This window comes from Haliotis rufescens, unplaced genomic scaffold (genome assembly GCF_023055435.1).
Source record: "Haliotis rufescens isolate VD_foot unplaced genomic scaffold, xgHalRufe1.0.p SCAF_19, whole genome shotgun sequence".
NCBI classification, from domain to species: Eukaryota; Metazoa; Mollusca; class Gastropoda; order Lepetellida; family Haliotidae; genus Haliotis; species Haliotis rufescens.
This window is the reverse complement of record NW_025963879.1, coordinates 19,707,696-19,731,134: the sequence shown is the minus strand read 5'-3', so window position 1 is coordinate 19,731,134 and position 23,439 is coordinate 19,707,696. Positions and strand designations below refer to the sequence as shown.

General features: G+C 39.3%; 2 protein-coding genes across 2 annotated transcripts; one reads left to right on the top strand and one right to left on the bottom strand.

The window, feature by feature from the left end:
• Window positions 1–4,574: 4,574 nt before the first annotated feature.
• Window positions 4,575–15,418, bottom strand: LOC124112218. The gene is made up of 2 exons (XM_046472224.2): window positions 15,344–15,418; window positions 4,575–12,748 (listed from the first exon to the last, which is right to left on the bottom strand). Exon 2 carries the CDS (start codon window positions 12,536–12,538, stop codon window positions 8,438–8,440), a length of 4,101 nt encoding a protein of 1,366 aa, XP_046328180.1. The 5' UTR covers window positions 12,539–12,748; window positions 15,344–15,418; the 3' UTR covers window positions 4,575–8,437.
• A 2,566-nt stretch (window positions 15,419–17,984) lies between these two features.
• Window positions 17,985–21,582, top strand: LOC124112221 (dolichyl-diphosphooligosaccharide--protein glycosyltransferase subunit DAD1-like). The gene is made up of 3 exons (XM_048398972.1): window positions 17,985–18,280; window positions 20,088–20,214; window positions 21,461–21,582. The coding sequence occupies exons 1-3, from the start codon at window positions 18,070–18,072 to the stop codon at window positions 21,462–21,464; spliced, it is 342 nt and encodes a 113-aa protein (XP_048254929.1). The 5' UTR covers window positions 17,985–18,069; the 3' UTR covers window positions 21,465–21,582.
• Window positions 21,583–23,439: the final 1,857 nt, after the last annotated feature.

The following is a 23,439-nucleotide window of genomic DNA, read 5'->3' as shown; positions in this document are numbered from 1 at the left end:
GATCCCGTTAGTCGCCTTTTACGACAAGCATAGTCACATTTTAAGGCAAGCATGGGTTGCTGACTAGTATATGACTGTGGTCTGTAAATAATGGAGTCTGGACCAGCCAAGACAATCCAGAGATTGATATAATGAGCATCAATCCAAACCGGGATTCGAACCCACAATCATAGGTTTCTGGCGTGCCCAAGGGACGCAACTCTGCACAGCAAATCGCTGCGCCTTAGACTGGGCCACCCGTGCCCCGCATATGTAACCGAGGACCAATATTCCTACCCAGACTCCCCAGGGTACTGGTTATATCTTAGATGATAAACGTCATCCCCAAGAATCCCTTCCAGGAGCTTGATACAAAGTTTTGTGACTGGGCTATTACACGCATCCTTGAATAAAAAATGAATAAATAAATGTATACAGAAATGAAGTCATTTATTGTAACCATGGTAACAGATCAATTTCAAACATCACTGAGATTTCTCACTCCCGTTTAGAAATGTTTGAAGCAATTTAGCCAGTTTCTATCTAACAGCAAACCACTCAGTCTAGCTATATGACTCAATACTTACAATACCACTTCAAATTTCACTCAAAACAGGTAACAACATTTACTGTAACAAATGAAAGGAATTTGTTATCCAAAAATTCATTGAAGCAGATTTAGGACTGTGAGCTCTAGCTGTACTGAAAAAGAAGTTCATTAATATCAACAAAATTCCATAACACTGACTAACTAAATATCTAACAAACAAGTTATCCTGCACCAAACAATACCTAACAAAAACTATACCTTAACAGCTATGAACATTCCTATGGGTTTTGAAGTATTGGCTATTTGGCTATCTGAATATCTTATGCTTTTCTTTCATTTTCTATTATTTGTAAATAATAGGGGTCTTTTATATGTAGGAAAACACCGGTTTCAGTCTGAGTCAGTTTGAGAGTGAGTCAGTTTTGCTACGTAATTAATGTACATGTACCTGGATTGCTCTTCTGCAATAGATCATCAATGCAGATATTCTTAACACATATGATGCGGTGGGTGAGTGAGTGAGTGGTTGAAGCTTCTGCAATTTTCCAGACACATCATGGGGGCAACACCCAAAACTGGATTCTATATGCAGGGAACTAAACCAGGTTTTCTGTGTGACCAACAAATGCTCTTAACACAAAGCTACCCCACCCACCCTTACATGACATTCATTAGTCAAAATGCTGTTTGATTGAAAATAAGCTGTTTTAAACACCTACTTACTCAAGATTTCTTTGTATGGAAGTATGGATTAAACTCCTCCATAATAGTATTCCAGTTATATCATGGTGTGTGTCAGCATGGAGGAAAGCCCAAAGTAATGCTGGTCTCACCAACCTACAAGCACGGTGGCGTTGACAAACCAACAAACCCAGTCAGGGGGCGAAGTCTGGGCTGTACAGTTAAATCACCCACCCTACAACCCAGACTTAGCCCCCAGTGACTATTTCCTGTTCCGGCAAATGAAATCTGCCCTACGTGGAAGACGCTTCCAGGATTAAGAGGACATAAAGGCTGCCATGGAGGCGTGGTTAGAGGGTGTCTGCGGATTTCTATAAAAGTGGTATTAAAAGCTTGAAGGACAAATGGAATAAGTGTATTGAGGTGAATGGAGATTATACTGAAAAATAAAAGTGCAAAACATACTCAAGGACTTGGTCTTATATTGAAGTTGCAAAACTTATTGAACGCCCCTCGTAGGTTTCTGGACTTTACCAACGTGACATTTTAAAAGAAACATACACACTTAACCTAAAGAACCATTAGCATGGAAAGATTTTCACATGTTCATATAAATAAAGATATTACTGTCTTATGTAAAAAGACTTCAGTCATATCATATCTAAATATTTAAGAATAACTGTACAGCATTATTTGCAAACAACACATTAAACCACACAGTAAAATAAAGTGTTGCCTTATACTTTGTACATTCACTATATACTGAATACAATAATCATGCTCAATAATCATCATGTATTAATTATCATCATCATCATCATCATCATCATCAATACTTTAACAGCATGTGGGATTACAGAAGATACATGTAAAGAGAAGCTTGCTGAAGATGATGCTTTGGTAACCATGGCAACACATAAAAATGAAATGGAAAATATATACATAACAAGCTAAAACAATGATGCTATAAATGAACTATAGCTGTCAGATCGCAATGAACATGTCATGTTATGTACAACTCAAGTATCAAAATGCCTGACTAGTATTATGCTTTGCAGTAAATCCATATGAAGAATGCAGATTTGTTGACACAAAATATTACTATTAGGTTAGTATGAAAATATATTTTACACATGTAAACAATATGGAAGTTAAGTACATAATAGTTGAATATTACCAGACTGAATGAGGTGACCGATGACTCCGTCATAGCCCTACAGATCCAGAACGGTCTACACTGTCCCACAAGAGAAACAAACTCAGACCTTACATGTCCTGGACAAATGCACCAACCACTGGACTCTCCCACCACTCCGGCAGTAAAATAAGAGTCAACTTTCATGGACATAAAACAATTTAAACTCTTGAAGCAATAATCTGGATTTATTGGCACCGCAAATGAAAATTTAATGATTAGCGACAAACGTCCATTTCACACAGTTGAGATTTTCATACAGATCATAGCACAAATGCATATAATTCCCATAAGATCAAGTTGTCACTGTTGGATTAATAGATAAGCACATTTCTGAGGTAAGATTCTGATTGATTGACTATCATGGTAGCAGAGATGCCAACACCAATTCCAGGCAATAGGATCACCTGGAATAAAGGCCGTAAAAAATATTAATTTACAAACAAAATAAGAAATCATTATTAGCATATCTGACTATGGTTTTGATGAAATAATCTTTGGCATTATGTTCTATAACCCAAACTCCTCAGAATCTGTAAATCTTCCAATCACAAGCCAAAACAAGTAATTATTATTTGGGTGTATATGTGATAATGACTTAGCAAGGTGAATACGGACTTCATATTACAGGTGATTTCAACAAAGTTCATATAATAGTTCTCTTCATGGTATTGGTGGATCAAAATGGTTGTTATCTCTGTGGTGGTAAATTAGTAATATTTTATATCCACAACAGCTACAGTACACTGACAGTTCAGGGATACCAAATTGACGGGTTGTACAAATAATTATCATATTTCAAATTTATTGTGTCAACAGAACAAAATGACCTCATCAAAACTTCTATTGAAGAATAATACCATAGAACAAGAATACTAACAAAGAACCATGATAAATGGACACTCAGTTGTGTTATGGAATAATGGAATCTCAAGATTTTTAGGCCTTCTCACGACATAAAATAACCCCGACATATTAGGGTTTTGTATTGCAAACATACATTAATGTCAAAATCTAATCTATTACTGCGATGCAATATCTCTCTGTGTCCAGATCTGATGCCACCTCCATAGGTCGCGTCAGGTGAACCCTCAGTGACCGTCAAATCTCAATGAGTGAGTGAGTAGGTTTTACACCACTTTTAGCAATATTCCAGCAATATCACGGCGGTGGACACCAGAAATGGGCTTCATTCAGTGTACCCATGTCGGGAATCGAACCCGGGTCATCGGCGTGACAAGCGAACGCTTTAACCACTAGGCTACCCGACCTCCCTCAAATCCACCAATCAGAACTCAGCTTCCCCAAACAATTTGGCTTCCCTTCTTTAGCACCGCTATTTGGAAATTCCGTAATCAGGTAATAAAACAAAAGAAAACCTAAATGAAACAGAAATATTTTTTGTTGTCCTACCTTTAGGACGTAGACATGGCGTTTCGAAATGACAGGGTGTATAAAATATCTACAACAATATAATGGCAAGAAACAATCAGAAAAGGCTGGTTCATTTCCCTCGTGGCATTGAGTTGGGTTAAATGCTGCTTTGAACAGTATTCCAGTTACACCACAGAGTGTCAGCCAAATGTGGGAGTAAAGCCTCAAGTAAGACAGGTCTTAGTGGTGAGATACAGAAGTCACTAGGGCTGGCAAAAAAGATCGATAATCAGAATCATCATCGATGGGAAGAAATATTAACTATTATTGATATGAAAATTGTGTCATCGATAACACCTTACATGAACTATTGTGATGACATAAACCTTTTAATTAGCAAAACAAACTTATTATTGTCAACAATGCCAATCGCTGAAGATGGAAAGTAACTGTTTTTTGTTATGTCATGTCACCAGTGGAGAGAAATAGGTTGATTTCTATAGGATTTTTGTTGTTGCTTATTTAATAACTCAAAGATACTTCTCCCGATATTTATCGATAATTAATCAATATTTAGTTAACGATTATCGATCTCTATGATCTGTATCAATAGCCAGCCCTAGAAGTCACATATGCTGGCCTGAGTGCTTCTCTCATTTGTAATGGAGTGAGTGAGTGAGTTGGTTTTGATGCCGCTTTTAACAGTATTACATTTACATCATGGCGTGTCAGCTTAATGTGGGAGGAAAGCCCGAAGTGATGCATGTCTGAGACATTTACCACTTCAGTGAAACCCATGAGCACGAGTATGGTCCTGACAAACCTAGAAACATAATCGGGGCAAACTGGGATTCAAACCCACAATCATAGGTTTCTGGCGTGCCCAAGGGACGCAACTCTGCACAGTGAATCGTGGCGCCTTGAACGACAGTTCCACCCGTGCATCCCATTCGTAATGGAGGCGTCGTTAGATCGTCACACAGTGAGGCATGGCATCGGAGTACGAGACCTGATTTGTATGACACTGACATTAATGTAAATGCAACAATAATATTAGAACCATACATTCCATCTACCAACTATCAACTAAACAAGCACCATAATTGGACGATAATGAAAGAAAACAAACTGTGATTTACAATAAATAATGAAATACACATGCATGTTAACTTTCCAAAACTGGTATCCAATAAAAGTATCTATCACAACAACAAAAATATACAAAAAGAAATCTTCCATAATTTCTCCGCGAATCAAAATGAATAAATGTGATCTGATGGTAAATATATCTTATGAATACATGGTAAACGTTCTTAAAGAGTTAAAGAGCACACAAGATGACATGGAAGACATATATATAACCGCAGAATCACAAGGAGGAACACAGAACACTGGGGCCATGGATGAACACATTCTTTGAAGGTACAGCCTGTGTAGAAATAATGAACAGTATACTATGCATGGACTATAACTGGACAAAGGCCATGTAGGATAACACTATCTGTTTTAGCAATCATCTCAGAAAGGTGTCTGGACAGTCTGTGAGGGTGCAAACACATTGACAAGGACAAAATGCATAGTGGTATTTTCAACTGCCAGGTGAAGACACAGTATTACTATCCAAGAGAATTGTTTATAATGAAAATATATTATTTCTATCTCAGCAGTCACTAAACACGATACATCAATCTCATAAAAATCAGATCCTTGGGGCAGCAAGCACTTAAGATGTGATTTTAAAGAAATAATATGATACACAAACGTCTTAGAGACAAAAACTGTTGGTTAAAAAACAAAGTAAAAGACTTTCCCCTTCCCTCAATGCAGATGAGGGCAGATAACCAGAAAAACAACATTTTTTTCTGAACTTTTACAAAAAGGTGCCACAGGATGACGAGATGATATTGGATCATTTTGTATTTACTGTAGTAAGTACATTGGGTGCAGAAAAATCTTTCAAGTGTGGGTGCCTATCATGGACTACTGTTACCACAGTGTTAACAAGGTGAGGTTTCTGAACAAATCTTTACAATAGCAAAAGTGTTTAAGTACAGACGAGAAGGAAATGTTTTCAAACATGTAAGATGCATTTACGGGATCCCTCCATCATACATTAGCATTCCGTCTTCATACAGTCCAGTACAGACACATTGAAGTGAGAGGGACCATCTATTTCACAACTTGAGTGAGTAACACTGCTTTTAACATTATTTCAGTTATATCACGGCGTCTCATCTTGATGTGAGTGGAAAGTCCAAAGTGATATAGGTCTCAGACATTTACGAAGTGCTGGGTATGTTGCTGACAAACCTAGAAACAAATTCAGGTGGAACCAAGATTCAAAGCCGTGACCACTGGTTTCTGGCACGCCTAAGAGACGCAAGTAAGCAGAGCAAATTTGGCACCAAAAACGACTTGAGCCCCCTTTACAACCTAGAACATCATCTCGATAGAAGCGATTTTATGGAGAACAAGTTTTAGTTTAAGTTTAAGATCAAGTTAATCCAGAAACAAGAGAATGATTCAATTTTGGCTTGTTTCTATATTTCCAGGGTTTTCAACTATTGTGAGGAATTCTGTAGTAACTATTTCATTGCAAATCAAAAGGACTTTGAACCTTTGTCATTTACAATTTATACATATGCAGATTCAGCTCTGATAGTTACCATTCATATGAAGATCAATTTGAGTGAGTGAGTCAAACCTGGTTTTTCGGCAAGACAAGTGAATGCTTTAACCACTTAGCTACCCAACCACCCCTGTATAGCACAGAATTAACCCTAAAACATTCTCCTCATGGATGATCATGATGATAATGCTTATTGACTTACCCCCTTAACCCCTCCCCACTACAAAGTAGAGTACTTTCAACCAAACATCTACAAGACACAAAACCCAATGACCCACACCTAGAAAAGAACCATTAACTGATGGCCATGTGCTCTAACATGATCAATGAAAAGTTTACACACAAAGACAGTGCTAAAAGCAAAATAACAACACTCTACATGTAAAGTAAACACTAGCACTGACATCCCAGGGTCATTAACAATTAAATATTATGAATATTATACAAGGGCATGAGAGATGAGAAAAAGAGATCTTGATATTTGCATAAGTACACAAATTATTAAACTGTATAAAGAATTTACATGATAACACTTCAACTTTAACAATCATGTCAAACAAGCAGGCACTTGCCACCAAGTTGTAACACCTCTGGTGCCAAGGACTCATAGTGTGGCATTATGATACACACAGGGTATATTGATACTAGGTACATAAAACACTCAGTGATTAACATGATTAAAACAAGTCCTGTGCCAGGAAAATATTACCGTATCAGGCTGATTTGGGATCTTATACTTAATCTGGGAACTTAATCATGTTAATGTTATGAAAGCATTATTGCAAGAAAAATGTGCATTGTGCACTAGTAATTCTTCAAATGATTGACTAGATACTGAAAAAAACTGAGTCTTATTTATAGTCCTGTGCATAACGATAAAGTAGCATGAACGAAATACTAGTATTGGGCACTTGTAAACTTGTTTTTGGTACTAAAAAATATGTTCTGGTATCACATGACTTACAACTACTAATAGTAGCCCCTTTTTCACAAATCAAACATGGAGTTTTGTAACAAAGACATAAATCAGTAATTTCTTGAGCCATCAAGATAAATCTTGATTTTGTACATTTAACTCCAATAAGGAACCTACTGACATGTTCCAGTTTTTAACTTTCATACAGGTCATACTTCATGAGTATAAAGAAAATACAAATCATGGACACACTTAGGTGTCAGGCAAGAAACATCTATATACGGTAAGAACCATCATCAGTGCTTGCTTTAAAAGGCTTCGTGGTTAACCCGTCAACTCGTGGGACAATGGAGGAAGAAGTTTCTTTGGTGAAGATGAACTGAGTTTGAGGGTGTATTCCACAAAGCCTTTTACTGCAGCAATGAGAAGGTTGTACTGGACCTCATTAATTTAAGCTTCACTGCAGGGAGATACAGAGGCTGTTTCTATCAAGGCTCTACAGAATGTCCTTGGGTAGAAGGATCAGGAAATACCTCAGCTAATGGACACAGTGGACAGGTCACATGACAGGTTTCAGACTGACCTTGGTGACATTAGTAGTTATATCAACATTACGGACAGGTAATGATCCATGACCATGTTGTCAAGGTGACTGGTTACATGCACAAAAGATTGGTGAGTCCCCACCCCAAAACAAATATTTAAAAAATAATATACATTGGAAATCATATGTGTAATGGCACATAACAGAATGTGTATATTTTTTTATATTTCTCCTATCCAACAATCAGTTAAAAAACTAGTCTCAAAAATTGTATTTTCATTTTGTATTTCAGCCACAGACCTGATGGTTTGTGCAAAATAATCCATAAACAAAAGATCAAAAAAATGTTTGGCCTTGTTTACCACAAAACTGTCTGTCATCAGTCAATGAGACCGCCATATTAGTTGTATCATAATACTTCATTCCATTTTGACAAATATACTTTTGATAAGACTTACTTACTTCACGCTTAAATAAAAAACAGTAAAATGTGTCCATTAGCTGAGGTGAGTCATTTTCCAAGAGATGTATTCTAAACAATTACAGAATATATTTCAGTTTCAACAAAATCAGCCATGGTCCTGAGTTTTGACAATTTTAAGTGGTGGGTTATCTCCCTTCAGCAGTGTGTCCCCAGCAGATCTCTTGCCACCTGGAGCATGTCGAACAAGTCCTTGGCTCACCTCCAGGGTGCGCTGTATAATGTCTGAATGTGACCTCATGTGAACATTAAGTTGTGCCTTGTTGATGGTTTCAAAACCACACTGACAGCATTTAAACACCACCCAGCAGACGGGCTGGCGGCCATCAGGTCCCATGGAGTTGTTTAATCTCCCCTCGAGTATTTTCTTTTCCGAGATGAGAATCTTTTCCAACATGTCCGGATCACTGGTGTTGCTGCTGTCAATGCGACAGTCGTAGTCAATGGCGGCGTTGATGACGTCGTTGGTGAACTCATAGCTGTAGTTTCTGTCACTGGCATGCCTCCACATGTGAGACTTGAGTGAGGGCAGATGATGGCAGACGTAGCCACAGAGATTACACTTGTATTGTTCCAGAGGCTGCTGAACATACCGCTGGTCATTGATGTGACGCTTCATGTGAGATTTCAAACTCCTACTGGACACGGCAGTAAAGTCACACATCTCACATTTCAAAGTTTTAGTTTCTTCATGAATGCGAGCATGATCTGTAAATACAGCTACACTCGTTGTAGTGAATTCGCATTGGGAACATTTGAGATTTTCCTTCTTGGGGAAGAAATCCTTTGGAACTTCATAGTCAGAATCAGTGGCATCTGAATCTTCAATGCTTTCGGGCTGGTCCTTGTAACATAGTTCCTGCTTGTGAGAGCGTAATTCCAACTTGGTAACGAACAGTTTGTTACAAAGGTCACATTTGTGGTAATACTGATCAGCATGGAAGCGGAGGTGGTTCCTGTAAGCCATGGGATCATTGGTTTCAAAGTCACACATGTGGCAGATCAGTGGGTCCTTGTCACTGTGGGCTCTCATGTGGGCTCTTAGCTGACTCTTGTAGTTGAAGGTGGAGGGGCACAGCTTGCATGGATAGGTACGCATCTTACAGTGACGAATCATATGATCCTGCAGAGACTCACTGGAACCTGCAATAAAGTCACACAAGGAACATTCAAAGGGTTTCTTGGACTTGTGAAGACGCATGTGTAATCGGATCAGAAGAGTTCTTGAGTTGCTGTAATGACAAAGCTTACATCTGAATTTAGTTTCTCCATCTTCCTCAATTTTCTCCATGTTCTCAATAGGGTCAACATTGAGTTCATCTTCATTTGATTCCCGCCGACTCCTGCGTCTTGATTGGCGTCTGCCTGGCAAGTTCTTGGCAGTTTCATCTGTTTCACTCTCAGACTTGGATCGTTCTCTCAGCTGTTCAATGACTGCAAGGAGAGAGGAACAAATGCCTGTTTTAGGTTTTGCTGACTCGCTTGACAAATCTTCTGAAACAATTTCATCCTCAGACTCTGTGTCACTGTCTGCCTCAGATGAATCAATACATGGCTTCACAATGTTCTCTTCTTCACCAGCTTGAAGGGCACACACAGCGTTACGATTAGGACCCTTCTTCAGCAAGGACAAAAGTGTAACAGCTTCTTCACTGTGCTTTTTAGCCCTTGTTAAAGGGCCCTTTGTAGCACTCTCTTCTTTCAAGGTCATTTTCTCTAACTGAGATAACTTCTTGGCTTGAATGGCTTCCAACCTCTCTTTGGCTTTATCCTTTTCAACCTTAGCAGCATGTCGTGTGCGAGCTCTTGTTGTCATAGAGGGAGAATTGTTCTGATCTACTGGAAGGGTTTCAGGTGACCCTCCAGGTTCTGTCCAGTCATCATGCTGGGACTGTTCTGGGACACGAGGGCTGTTCTGTTGACTCTTCATGCCAGTAAATCCAGAGGCAGAAGGGACTGAGTCTACTGATTCAACTACCACACTAACTTCCTCAGTCTTTGACTCTTCAACCTCTTTATCAAAGCAGATCCTCTTGGCAACTTGTAGTATATTAGTATCATCTCTCTTAATAGGTTTCTCTGGACCTAGCTTCCCATCACCAGAAGGAGGTTCAGAAGGAGTCTCTTCACCCAACTTGGATGGCAAACCTTCTCCAGTGGATGGGGATTTATTCTTGGCTAAGATCGGTGGCTTGGACAATTTGGATGATGCTTTGCAAGGACTTGTGTTATTTAATCCAGTACTTGATGATGTCACTTCTGAGATAACCAGTTTTCTTTCTGGACTGTTTGATGTTTCAGCTGGTTTCAACTCTGAAGTAATGACCGTTTCTTCCTTCCCAACATGCGCAATTGGAGCAGATTCTTTCAGCTGTGCTACCTTGCTTGATGAAGGGATGTTTATTCCAGAAGTTTTCTGAGACGTTTCCCTGACTAAGGCCAGTGTTTTACCATCAATGGTTTGCATCTGGCAGATTGCTGTTCCTCCTGCAACAGTCTTGGGAGCAATGTCAGTTTTAACAAGCTTGATATTAGTGATAGTGTTGTCACTGACAGATCTAAAAACATGGGTAACTGGTGCAGCAATCTGAGTAGGGTTCTGTTGAGATTCTGTATCAGTCTTCTGCACAGTGAAGTCACCGAGAGGTGTTGAGACCTTCCCATCTTCCGGAGTCTCTGCATCATCAGCACTTCCAGAAGATGACTGGGGAGGTACTTTTGGTGTTGGTATGTCATCGTACATACTGAGAGGGCCATTCTGAAACATGGGGTAGTCAATGGCCTGGTTTCCTGAGTGTTTCCAGATATGGGCTTTGATTGTTCGTTGATACTCACAAGTGTAGCCACAGATGATACACTTGAATCTGCCTGTCGATTGGTCATGTGTGAAAGGAGTATTTTCAGAGTTCTTGCATGTATTTTCTTTTGTTACCGGAGCAACCAGAAATGTCTGTTCCACCTTCAGGCCTGCATGTGGCTGAGGCTGCTGCTGAGGTTGCTGCTGAGGTGGCTGTTGTTGTTGTTGTTGCTGCTGCTGTTGTTGCTGTGGCCTTTCTTGTTCCACCTTCACAGATGGCTTTACTCTGTGAGTCAGCATGTGCTTGATAAATACTGTTGCTTCCTTGTGGACAAAGCTGCATTCAGTACACTTGTAAGCTGCATTGTCTGGAAGGGTGGCCTCAATGACTCGTATCTCCTTAGGTGCAGATGGGACAATCTTTGCTGTTTTTTCCACTAGTTTGGCAACATCAGGCTTCTTTTCCACCTCTGCCTCAGTCTTGATGTGTGACCACATGTGTTTCTTCATAGTGTCTGCATCTTGGGCAGTAAATCCACACTCTGTGCACTTGATCATTACATGCTTGCCCTGCTCAGCTTTAGGAGCTGTCCCCAGAGGTAGTGGAGGTCTTGCTTGGGCTCGTAGAGGTGGAGTTGTTGAGGGCAGAGGAGAAGTAGACTTTTCGGGGTGAAACGGTTTAATCATATGAGTGTCAGCATGAGAGGCGAGCTTGTTAATATCTGCAGTTACAAAGGAGCATTCACTGCACTTGAACACCTTGTCATGAGACTGGATGTGTTTCACAATCAGACTTTGATCACCTGCAACGAAGTCACAAAGTTCACAAGCATATATTCTGTCAGTATTGTGGGTATCCTTCAGGTGTTTTTCAAAGGCATCTTGATCAGCCAGATACACTGAACACAAACTACACTTAATTAATTTCTGGGTAGTGTGCAGTTTGATATGATTTGTGAGATGTCCTTTCTTTCTGAATGAAGCATTGCAATGTTCACATTCATAAGGTCTCTCATTGGTGTGGACGACTAAATGCTCACGCAAAGAGTGACTGCGCTTCCCAGCATAATCGCAAAATGGACACTTGTATGGACGTTCAGGATTATGAACCAGGTCAATGTGCTGCTTCAGATAGTGCTTGTTGTGGCTGGAGTAATCACACTCATCACACTTATGGACAGAATCAGATAAATGATGAGTCTGTCCTGGACTTGATGAAGGTGGAACTGTACCAACATGTTCAATGATAACGCAAGGTATAGAATCCTTATCAAGGTTATCTGTATTTAAGGGAGATGATGCAACAATAGTTATAACAGGAGCAGATCTAGATGGTGCTGTGTTGTCCTTGACAACAAGGGTTTCAGATCCATGGGTGGCAACGGTTTCCATCCTGGTCACAGGTACAAGAGACACTGGACAAGCTTCAGACACGATGGATTCCTAAAGATTAGTGACAACATGAGATCATGTTGAAAAGATTCTAGATTCAGATCTAAGTCTATCAGTTCACTCGGAGAGAGGTTACATCATGGAGCTTGCAGCATCAATGAACAACAGTGGACAATCATATTCCAAGACATCTTGTCACACTTGGAAACTCTGAAGCAAAGAAGATAACCAGCATTAGTGCAATCATCATTTCAAGGAAACATATAATCATTGCAAACCATTTATAGGCAAACAATATGCCACAAGCCCTACCATTTCTGGTCACGACATATGAACCTGTTTCAGCCTTCAAAAATTCATGCTGGCCTGAAAGTAGAATTGTGTGCAGAGAACAAGCAAAATCTAATGATGGTAGTCCTCAATGATCAGTAGCATTGGAGAGAGTGGGTGAGTATGGTTTTACACCGCTTTTAGCAATATTCCAGCAATATCACAGCAGGGGACACCAGAAATGGTCTTCACCCATTGTACCCATGTCAGGAATCGAACACGGGTGTTCGGCATGACGAGCGAATACTTTAAACACTAGGCTACCATAGCATTGGACGGCTATAATTCTGAAACAGTTCTCAATGTGTCAATTTTGCTAAAATTGGAACTGAATCAATCTGAGAGACAATGTAAACAAAGCAAACATTTTTATTTTGTTCAAGTAGGACGAGCTTCAAACTCTGAGAACTAGGAAAATAAGGATTCCACTTGTCTTCTGGGCTAGTCTGTATAAAGAAACCAAAAATGTATAAAGATTCTGTTAAGTAAACATCTTGTTGTGTCCTAAAATGATTGGAGAGCCTTATTATTTCAGAAATTACTTCCTGCCATTTTGTTTAGATGCACTCATTTCTCATGTGACAGAAATAAAAGGATAAATACTCATATGTCATTGAATTTCTTTTGGGGGGATAGGGAACCATAGCATAAATCATACCTGACTTTGACCAATACACAACAGCAGTGAAAATACAGTGAAACCTCTTATCTCCTTTTATCCAGAAATCTCACTTTACATATGACCCAGTAGGGAATGGTTGGTTACATGCGGTTACATATACAAAGTGACATCAGTACCAATGATTCATTAATCAGGACAAAATCTCTGGATATGCTACCATCTGTATAAAAGGGGTTTCATTTTACATTGTATTACTACATTCTTTTCATTACCTCTTGCAAATAAAAGGGAAAATCAGTTTTAACCTGCTTGTTTGAAAAAAACAAAATGATGTAATTTTATTATTTTGACTGCCCAGAAAGCAAACAAATAGTACTTGACATAAAGAGAAAATAATTTGGGGGGATGTCAGTAGATACACCATATTGACACAAATTGAGGTATTTAGGCCAAACTGTCAAAAAGCAATTTGGATGCTTACACGTTTCAAGTTTATTTGTAATTTTTTAATAGTGGTTTTGGAATATTACAACCAACTCCTTCAGAAAAGGTTTCTAAGAAAATTCAGATCTGTGAAAGACTTAAATGTAAATTTGTCGGTGTTTGGAAACACATAAATTTTATTAAAACCATAAATTTTAATTGATTGTCACTACAAGGCAAACTAAAGAAGATCAACCACTAATCCATCAAATATTTTTTTCTACTTTTGTGAAAAAATTCAACAGTTGTGAATTGTAAAGAACATTTCTGTCATCATTAAAGTCGAAAACAAGATCCATCTTTAGAAATCCTGATTGATTCAATGATTTTCAATGTTCTACTGACAAAATATTGATTAAACACGTAATTTAAATCAGCCTGTCAGGGTACCACAGAAACAACCCATTTCGCATGACAGAACCCACATTCTGACAACGCTTATGCTTGAATTTCTATAGGTATCATGCATGCAATTGGAATAATATATAGCGTCTTAGGCTTACTAAGTAAATACAGAATCCCTAATCATGTTTTTTTTAAACCGAAAACAACAACATGTCACACCCTGAATCACAGCATTATTCTGAGAATTATATGTTTTCTGAGAATTATACATTATCAGCTAAATAATAATCTTAATAGTGATTCTAATCGACATATTTGATGTTTTATTAAATATTAAAGAAGAATTGTTACTTTGAGAACAGTGTTACTGTTACAGGAGTCAAATGAACACTTCTGTCTTCGACTGTGACTGAGTACTTGGAGCCAGTCTTCAAACTGTCATATACTAGCAAAACCTGAATATATAATTATGACACAGCCCTGGGCTATAGGCCTAATAACCTAGCAACAAAGACATAGGCCTCTACACAGGTACATAGAATCACATAAGGCACTGTATTGAACGAAATCAGAACTGAACTAGACGTCATCTAATTAGGTTGAAACTGACTACCCTTCACAAATTATACAGTGTCAGAGACTGGCAGATAATAACATTATTCCATCTTTCAGTTGAATCGGTCAGTGTTTGCTCAAATCCGACTCGGAACAAACGATACGAGTTGTGATTGCGTTTGGCACGGAGTTGCAGAGACAAGATTATTGGACATAGTATGCACACCCACATGTTAATAGTTGCAATTTATTGATTGCACAACTTGCAAGTCCATATGTGGCAGAAGAGCACATGGCATATTTGTCAAGAACCGCGCGTTTTCGAGAGCCTGAACTTGACAGTTCTTGGGCTCCCGTCAAAACATGTATACTCAAGACGAAACAACTTTCAATTGATCAAAAACTGAGCAAATCTAAATTTGATATGTGCTGGATGTTTCATAGGCTCAATATCAACAAAAAATACTTACTATCTTTGACATTTTCTGAAATTTCCAGATTTGCTCCATTCGGTCAAGATGGCGATAAAGAATGTCACGTGATCAACTTTGTACGCCAGAGAAAGTCACGTGGTAAGAAATATGATCGATTTAAAAGAAACATAAAAACTGTAACTCAATGTTATTTATATATCTATCTATCTATTATTTAGCAACAAACACCATATCAAAAATATCATTCTTTGTCAAATGAAGATAATTGATTTGTTGGCAGTGTTTCAGATAATAGTTTCCCAACAGCATATATTGTATAGACTATTGTACTTCGGTCACCAAAAAACGGGAATAAAGATAACGAAAACGTCGAAACTAAATGGGGACTTCAGTAACAGTTAAAATTGTGTTTCACAGTCCAGGCAAGGCATATTACGTTCAGTCAGAAACGCGTAGAAAAATATAAACTCACGCGTGACAATCTAATCAGACCATGCTACCAGAAGTTTCACCAAACATACTTTAAGATTCAATTTGTTAAATTGTCTTTTCATCTAAAGTTACTGCCGGACAAAAGAAAGTATATATTTGAAAATTAACACTTCATGTCCGTTAAACGTAATGTGAAGATCACCTGTTGTGAGATTCGCAATGATATAGTGTATGTGCGATGAGGTGAAATTGGGTCCCGTCGCGTCCAAGATTATTGCACTTATATATAGAGACGAGCATGCACGTGCGCGTGTGTGTGTGTGTGTGTGTGTGTGTGTGTGTGTGTGCGTGCGTGCGTGCGTGCGTGCGTGTGTGCGTGTGTGTGTGTGTGTGTGTGTGTGTGGCTGCTTGTACTTGTTGTACCGGACTTATGCCGATTTATAGTGCTAGCTCGCTGAGATACCATGCCACAGTTTATAATTACCATGAATACACCACTCACACAGCATACTCCGAGCCGGCCAGTCCTTGTTTTAGCCCCTTAATGCCGAGCGCCAGACAGGGTAACAATATGTACCATCTTTTCACGTCTTTTGGTATGATTTTTGTTTGTTTGTTTGTTGTTTAATGCCGCACTCAGCAATATTCCAGCTGTATGACGGCGGTCTGTAAATAATGGAGTCTGGACCAGACAACCCAGTGATTGATATCATGCGCGTCGATCTACGCAATTGGGATACGATGACATGCATCAACCAAGTCAGCGAGCCTGACCACCAGATCCCGTTAGTCGCCTCTTACGACAAGCATTGGTTGCTGAAGACCTATTCTACCCCGGATCTCCACGGGTCCATTAAAATCAGATCGTAGTTCACGCTACTACAAAACAAATTTTAAATTTACGATCGGCTTATAATGAGATTGCATGTCATCGTATCCCAACTGCGTAGATGAATTATCATGATGTCAATCACTGGACTGTCTGGACCAGAATTGGTTATTTACAGACCGCCTTCACATAGCTTGAATATTGCTGAGTGCGGCGTTAAGCATCCATGCACGAAACTTGCATTGAAAACGTCATGAACGTAAATAAGTTCAATAAATCTAATTGGTCACTTAACATGGTTGTTCCCAAAATCTAAGATATCCTGTATGATAGTATAACATTCAGCATCAGACAATGACGAGCATGCATGTGTAGAAGACAATGCATTAGTATTTGCTCAGCGCGTTGGACGGCAAGGTAGCCCAGTGGTTAAAGCGTTCGCTTGACACGCCGAAGGCCCAGGTTCGATTAACCACATGAGTTCATATGCGTTTTACCTGTGATGTTATACTGGACTAGTGCCTGTTTCCAAACCTGAATTGACCAGAAGTTACATTCCCCACATGTGAACAGTGTGTGAGACCCCTGAAGATCCGGGGTAGAATAGATCTTCAACAACCCATGCTTGCCGTAAAAGACGACTAGGCTTGTCGTAAGAGGCGACTAACGGGATCGGGTGGTCAGGCTCGGTGACTTAGTTGATGCATGTCATCGTATCCCAATTGCGTGGATCGATGTCCATGATGCCAATCACTTGATTGTCTGGTCCAGACTCGATTATTTACAGATCGCCGTCATATAGCTGGGATATTGCTGTGTGCGTCGTTAAACAACAAACAAATACAGTGTGTGAAGTCTATTTATGTTATTCCCCTCCGTGATATTGCTTAAATATTGCTAGAAAACGCGTAAAACCAAACTCACTCACCTACTCTTCGACACTGTTAAATTACATGGCTTTTTTAAAAACTTTTTAATGTCAGTACCTTCACAAAATGGCTACAGTGATGTGGTCATTTTTTAAAATAACAGCAAATATATAAGCGTATGTGTAGGTTTCTGTGTTCGTCAAAATGGAGTGCGGTATGTCAAGTTTAGGCAAGTGACAAATGACAATATTTACATTGTGTATATTTGTCATATAGAGTATTGGTGAACACATATTTTGAGACAATCTGCAAAATGGCGACCCGATAAATCAACAGGTAGGATTATTCTGATATACTGAATCCTGTGTAGTGGGAAGGCGACTAGTCATGTCACCCCAGTGACGTTAATTAATCGATTGCATGTCACATACATGACACATAACCGAAAATGATAAACACATTTTAAAGTCATAAACATCCAACTGATGTAAATTATTTGTAAGCAACAGAGGCCTTGGTCCTTGTTGTGTTGTAGCAAGTCGTCACGAGAATAGTTTGTTGTTGCTGAGGACGGAAGAGCACTTGCCACGTTTCGTTAGCATTGGTACGATTCGCCGGGTGAACATATCAAAATGCCGGAGAAATTAACGTCTGTTATTGCAAAGTTTTATGACGAATATATCCAGTCAACACCCAAAAGACTTAAAATCGTAGATGCATACCTTGTTTACGTGTTCTTGACGGGAGTATTCCAGTTCGGATACTGCTGTTTGGTGGGGACCTTCCCATTCAACTCATTTCTCTCTGGATTTATTTCAACAGTCGGTTCATTTGTGTTGGGAGGTAAGCATTCACTTCACAGTTTTGCAGTAAGCTGCCATGGATATTATCCTAATATGAGTAGACATGATGCTGTATGCTTATCATTGTCATAGCTTTTAAATGTAAGTTATCAGCTGGCTGGGGCTAGGCCTATAAGTTACTGTTAGCCACATTTTGGAGAGATATCCTATGTGGCATCATGGCAAGCAGTGTGTAGACATATGTACGATAAGTTTCCCTTATCGTTGACTTTGTGCAAATTCCCTGGATAAGTCTTGGTAATTTTATTACTGAAATTATATCAACACGTTATTGCCCGTGTGTGTAGTGGCAAATAGAAGAACCAATCAGAGCTCTCCACTTAGGAGGGTAGTTGATAAGACAGTGTCAGTTGATGTCTTGTTCGGTCGACATGATTTTAATCATGTTAATATTCAGTCTGAAATCATTTGTAGCATTTAAAAGACCAATCACTTTTGCTTTGACTGTTAAAAGTATAGATCTAATAAAAATTACTTTAGTTTAACGTAGTGGGGTGAGTTGGGTTGAACTGTTTAACGTCACTTTTAACAGTATTACAGTTATATTGTGGGAGGGACTCCCGAAGTGATACAGGTCTCAGATGTGTACCACTTTAGTATAACCCACAAGCATGGATATTGTTTTTCACAGACATTTCTTTACCCAATCCCCCTGGACCGCCTCCCTGGTCTGGTGATAGAGCATCCACCCAGAGAGCTGAAGGTCCGGGGTTCGATCCCAGGCCGTGTCACACGAAAAGACATTAAAAGACGGTACTTGTTGTTACCCTGTTTGGCGCTCGGAATTAAGTGGCTAAAACAAGGACTGGTGGGCTCGGAGTCAGTATACTGTGTCTGAGTGGGGTATTCATGTTAAACTGCCGCATGGTATCTCAGTGAGCTAGCTCTATGCCACACACACACACACATGCATGCACGTCGCTATATAAGTGCAATAATCTTTGATGCACCGTTAAGCCCCATTTCACCTCACCTACTCCCCCCCACTCCTTTTGTCACGGTATATATTTACTGTATTGTTAACCAAAATTGGTCCTTCACTAGCTTGCTGGAAATATTTTGATTGGCCGATTTCTGCTGATTGCATTATTGTATTTCAAGCAGCTTCTACCTTATTTGCCGTATTAAGTGCCTTGGGCGTTAGAAATATGATAAGGGGGTGAAAGGGCTGCTGATTAAAACCATACACAAGTTATATTTGAATTTAGAAATTGAACGGTAGTGAACTGACTTTGTTCAAACATTGATGAAACTAAAAGATGTTTGCTTACAGTTACAATGCAATTATACCCTGCTTCTGTGCTGCTGTTTATTGTCACAAATCTGTGCAGTATACGCCAGAAAATAGGGACTGGGGGCACTTAATACGTTGATTACAGTATATTCTAAACCAAAGGCTTATCGTTGATTGAGAGGAATGGACTAGGTCTCCTGTGCCCTCTGTATCATCGGATCATAGGTTTTCAGACATTATATTTTTTCGGACAGCCATGTTTATCGCGATTACTCAGTCACACAGACTTTGTAAAAACTCAGATGATGGCTTGTTTGTAAGAGTAAGAAGTCTTTTATAAGTGAATGAGATTTTTTACAGTTCATGTGATTAGAGAGAAAATGACGAACACTGGGATATATGAAAAGACAGTTCAACAAAACATTTTCATTTGAGAAACTATAAAATGTCCGTCTGGTTCCACATGCATGAAATGTTACCAACAGCAACCGTGTAAGTTTGGAACCTGGTGTTGACCACAATTCTTTGAGAGATTATTTTTGTTTAATTCCAGTTTGTCTTAGACTTCAAGTGAATCCCCAGAATAAAAACGACTTCATCGGAATCAGCCCGGAAAGAGCCTTTGCTGACTTTGTGTTTGCTCACGTCATTCTACACTTAGTTGTTATAAACTTTCTGGGGTAAGTGTTATGTTTGCTTCAGTCTACAGACATATTGGTTGTACTGAAGGAAGAAGATAATTATCTTTAATGTTACCATGGTTACAGTCTACAAATTTAGCCACAGGTCTGAAGCCAGTGTCCAGTTAACATGGTTAACTTATTGTCTGTCTAGTATTACTGAAAGCTAGTTATTTCCAGATAAAAGACTAAAACACGGTTTGTTTGGCTGAATGTCCATGTTAATTGAGGAGACATCAAAGTTAATAATAAATAAGTAAGACCAGAAATGACAACCGATGATAGTATGTTTTGTTGTGAATATGTCAAAGGCCATACTGTAATACTTTAAACCAAAATTGCCTTGTTTGTAGCTCAGATATTTTCCTCTGAATATAGTGCTTCATTGCCTATTGCTTCGTTATTATTGGTGACACTGAAACAAGTTCTGTTGTTTCTCTTACAAACATTATTGTAATAATTTGGAATGAATATTGTGTTCCATCTTGTCTGAAGGAATCCATGTTAGATTTGGCACCATTTAGTGGAATATATTTTTAAGTCATCCTTTGCTATGTTTGCAAGTCTAGAAACATTTTCATGCTTTGCCTGAAGAGGCAGCTATGTTTTTTTTCTTATTATGATTACCAATCTTTGTGTGTTGTTGTTAAATGCAGCACTCTGCAATAGTCCAGCTATGTGACTGTGGCTTGTAAATAATTTAGTCAGGACCTATCATTCGAGTGATTGATATAATAGCCAACGATCTATGCAATTAGGGTACAACGACAATCAACCAAGTCACCGAGTCTGACCACCCTATCCATCTGCTCGCCTCTTATAATCAGCATAGGATGCTGTCTGACACGATATCCCATGGGCAAAGCACGTCGCTATATAAGTGCATTAATTTTGGACGCGACGTTAAACCCAATTTCACCTCACCTCACCATGGGCAAAGTTTTTTAATCCCAATAACATGTACTTCTTATTTGAAGGATGTTATGAGATGGTTCCTCGTGGGGACTCTGGATGAGAATAAGTCTCAGGCACTCTATTGCTGGTTGTGTGAGGCGACTAATTTGGATTGGGTGGTCAGACTTGGCGACTTGGCTGAGTGCAAATCATCATGCTCTGATGGTGTGGTTCATTTCTCCTAGTTTGCCTGGTCTAGACTTGATTATTTACAGACCGCCGTGATGTGGCTTGAATAGTGACTTGACTCATTGTGTGATGATGTGCAGTGATATATTATCTTACATTTCAGTTGATCGGCAGCAGACACAAGCCTGGTGGCAAGATGGAGGCCGTCACAAGGGGAGGGTTGGGAGTGGGGGGGATATTCATGCATATACAACACAGTCATCAATAAATGTTAATATAACAGTACAGCTTTGTATGTTATGACTCGGACAAGATTGTTCTTGAAGCAGAAACTGACAGCCACAAGATAACATGATCTGAGACCAAAGTCAAGGACAAACCAAGGTCAAGGATACACCTCAGGATATAACATCATGATTTGCAGCTCAATTTCATTAGATCAATTTGTGAAACAATGTGTTTTGATACGGTACATGAAGTGTATTGTCGATTAGGATATCGTTGAGTTAAAGTTAACCAGGAACATCTCCTTGCCTGACTATTGATAGCATATAGCAGTACCCCCCCAAAATGTTTGAAATTCTTCTAGCCCTAAAGGCTTAGATAACTTTTGGTTTGGGAAAGTACTAATTTCCATCCCTGCTTAGATGGTTGTGTGAGCTTTGGATAACACAGCATGGATGACCTGTCCTCCAAGGTAACTGGCATACCAGATTAAGAGCATACTGAAGCAGGTATGCAAATTGTTACGAGGCGCTAGCCCTAGGAATTTTGTCTTATGAGGTCTTATGTGAGTTTGGAGAATTTTAGGCGTTAATTTCAGGGTGTTATATGTTATCGCTATTTGGGCAAGGAAATATTTCAGGTCAATTTGCATACCCGCTAAAGAGGATCGGGTAATATGTCTTGTTGACTTGGCTGATCATGTGACATTCTGTGCAGACTGCAGCAATGTTTCAATAATTTACTGCTGTCAACTGATAGTTTATCTGCTGGGATTGCTGGAATACTGCAGAGTGCAGTGTTATCCAAAGTTAATCAAGTCAGGATTCTAGCTCCCCATGCTGGTGACAAGACATATCATGTAATGTCATTCTTTAATTCTGTGCTTCAAAATCGCTTTCCCTCTCTCACAAACATTACCGAAACATTGCGAGTTTTCCTGGAATGCGCGCATTAATATTTATTACGTCACAGGGTAAGTGATGTGTCAGTCGGACAGTGACAGTAGCCAATATAGTTCCAACTGAAATCTGTTTCTTGTACAGAGGCGAAGCAACATATACGCAAAACAACAATTGTTTTTAATTGCCTTTCGCGGCAATCCATCGGTCTGTCCGCTAGAGAAACTGCCCTTTGTCAAAGGGAAGCTACTCTAACCCTACTCTATGAGACGTCACGGCCACGGTCAGACGTTGTTGACAGTCGGTCTGTCCTGTCATAACGTTAAGAAGTGTAGTCAGATGTACACACAGCGACAAAACCAACCAGGTAACAATTCAAACATATTTCGCCCAAATCCAACTATTTTTATTTGTGGAGAAGGTTTCAAGCCGCAGAGGTCTACAAGCACAGATATGGCTACTGATCCCGCTTGGCTAGGCCTTGTGCCCTCGCAAAATTGTTTCGAAATGTATATCTCCAAAGTTGCCAAAACTATAAGTTTTTTAATCCAAATAACATGTACTTCTTATTTGAAGGATGTTATGTGATGATTCCCTCTGGGGACTCTGGATGAGAATAAGTCACAGTTAGACACTGATTTTCAGTATATTTGACTGTTCTTTTGATAATGATAGCAACTATTCCTGTAGTATATCCAGATTCCCGATACTTAATTCTGACTCGATCGCTGAATGACAAGGGCGACGCCATGTTTGTTTATAAACACTAAGAAAGTAGTCCCTACTTGACCTTTGATATTTGCATCTCTATCCGCATATGACCCCAGCAGATATCGTTTTTGTCCGTTGGCTTTATCCTGCCAAGAAACCTACCCATTATATGATAAATGAGGATTATCGGGGTGATAACATGATCATGATAACCCTGATGTCATGCATCGTTGCTGATGCCATCAAGAAATGATTCGTCTTGTTTAGAAAGTGGGGTAGCCTAGTGGTTAAAGCGTTTGCTCATCAT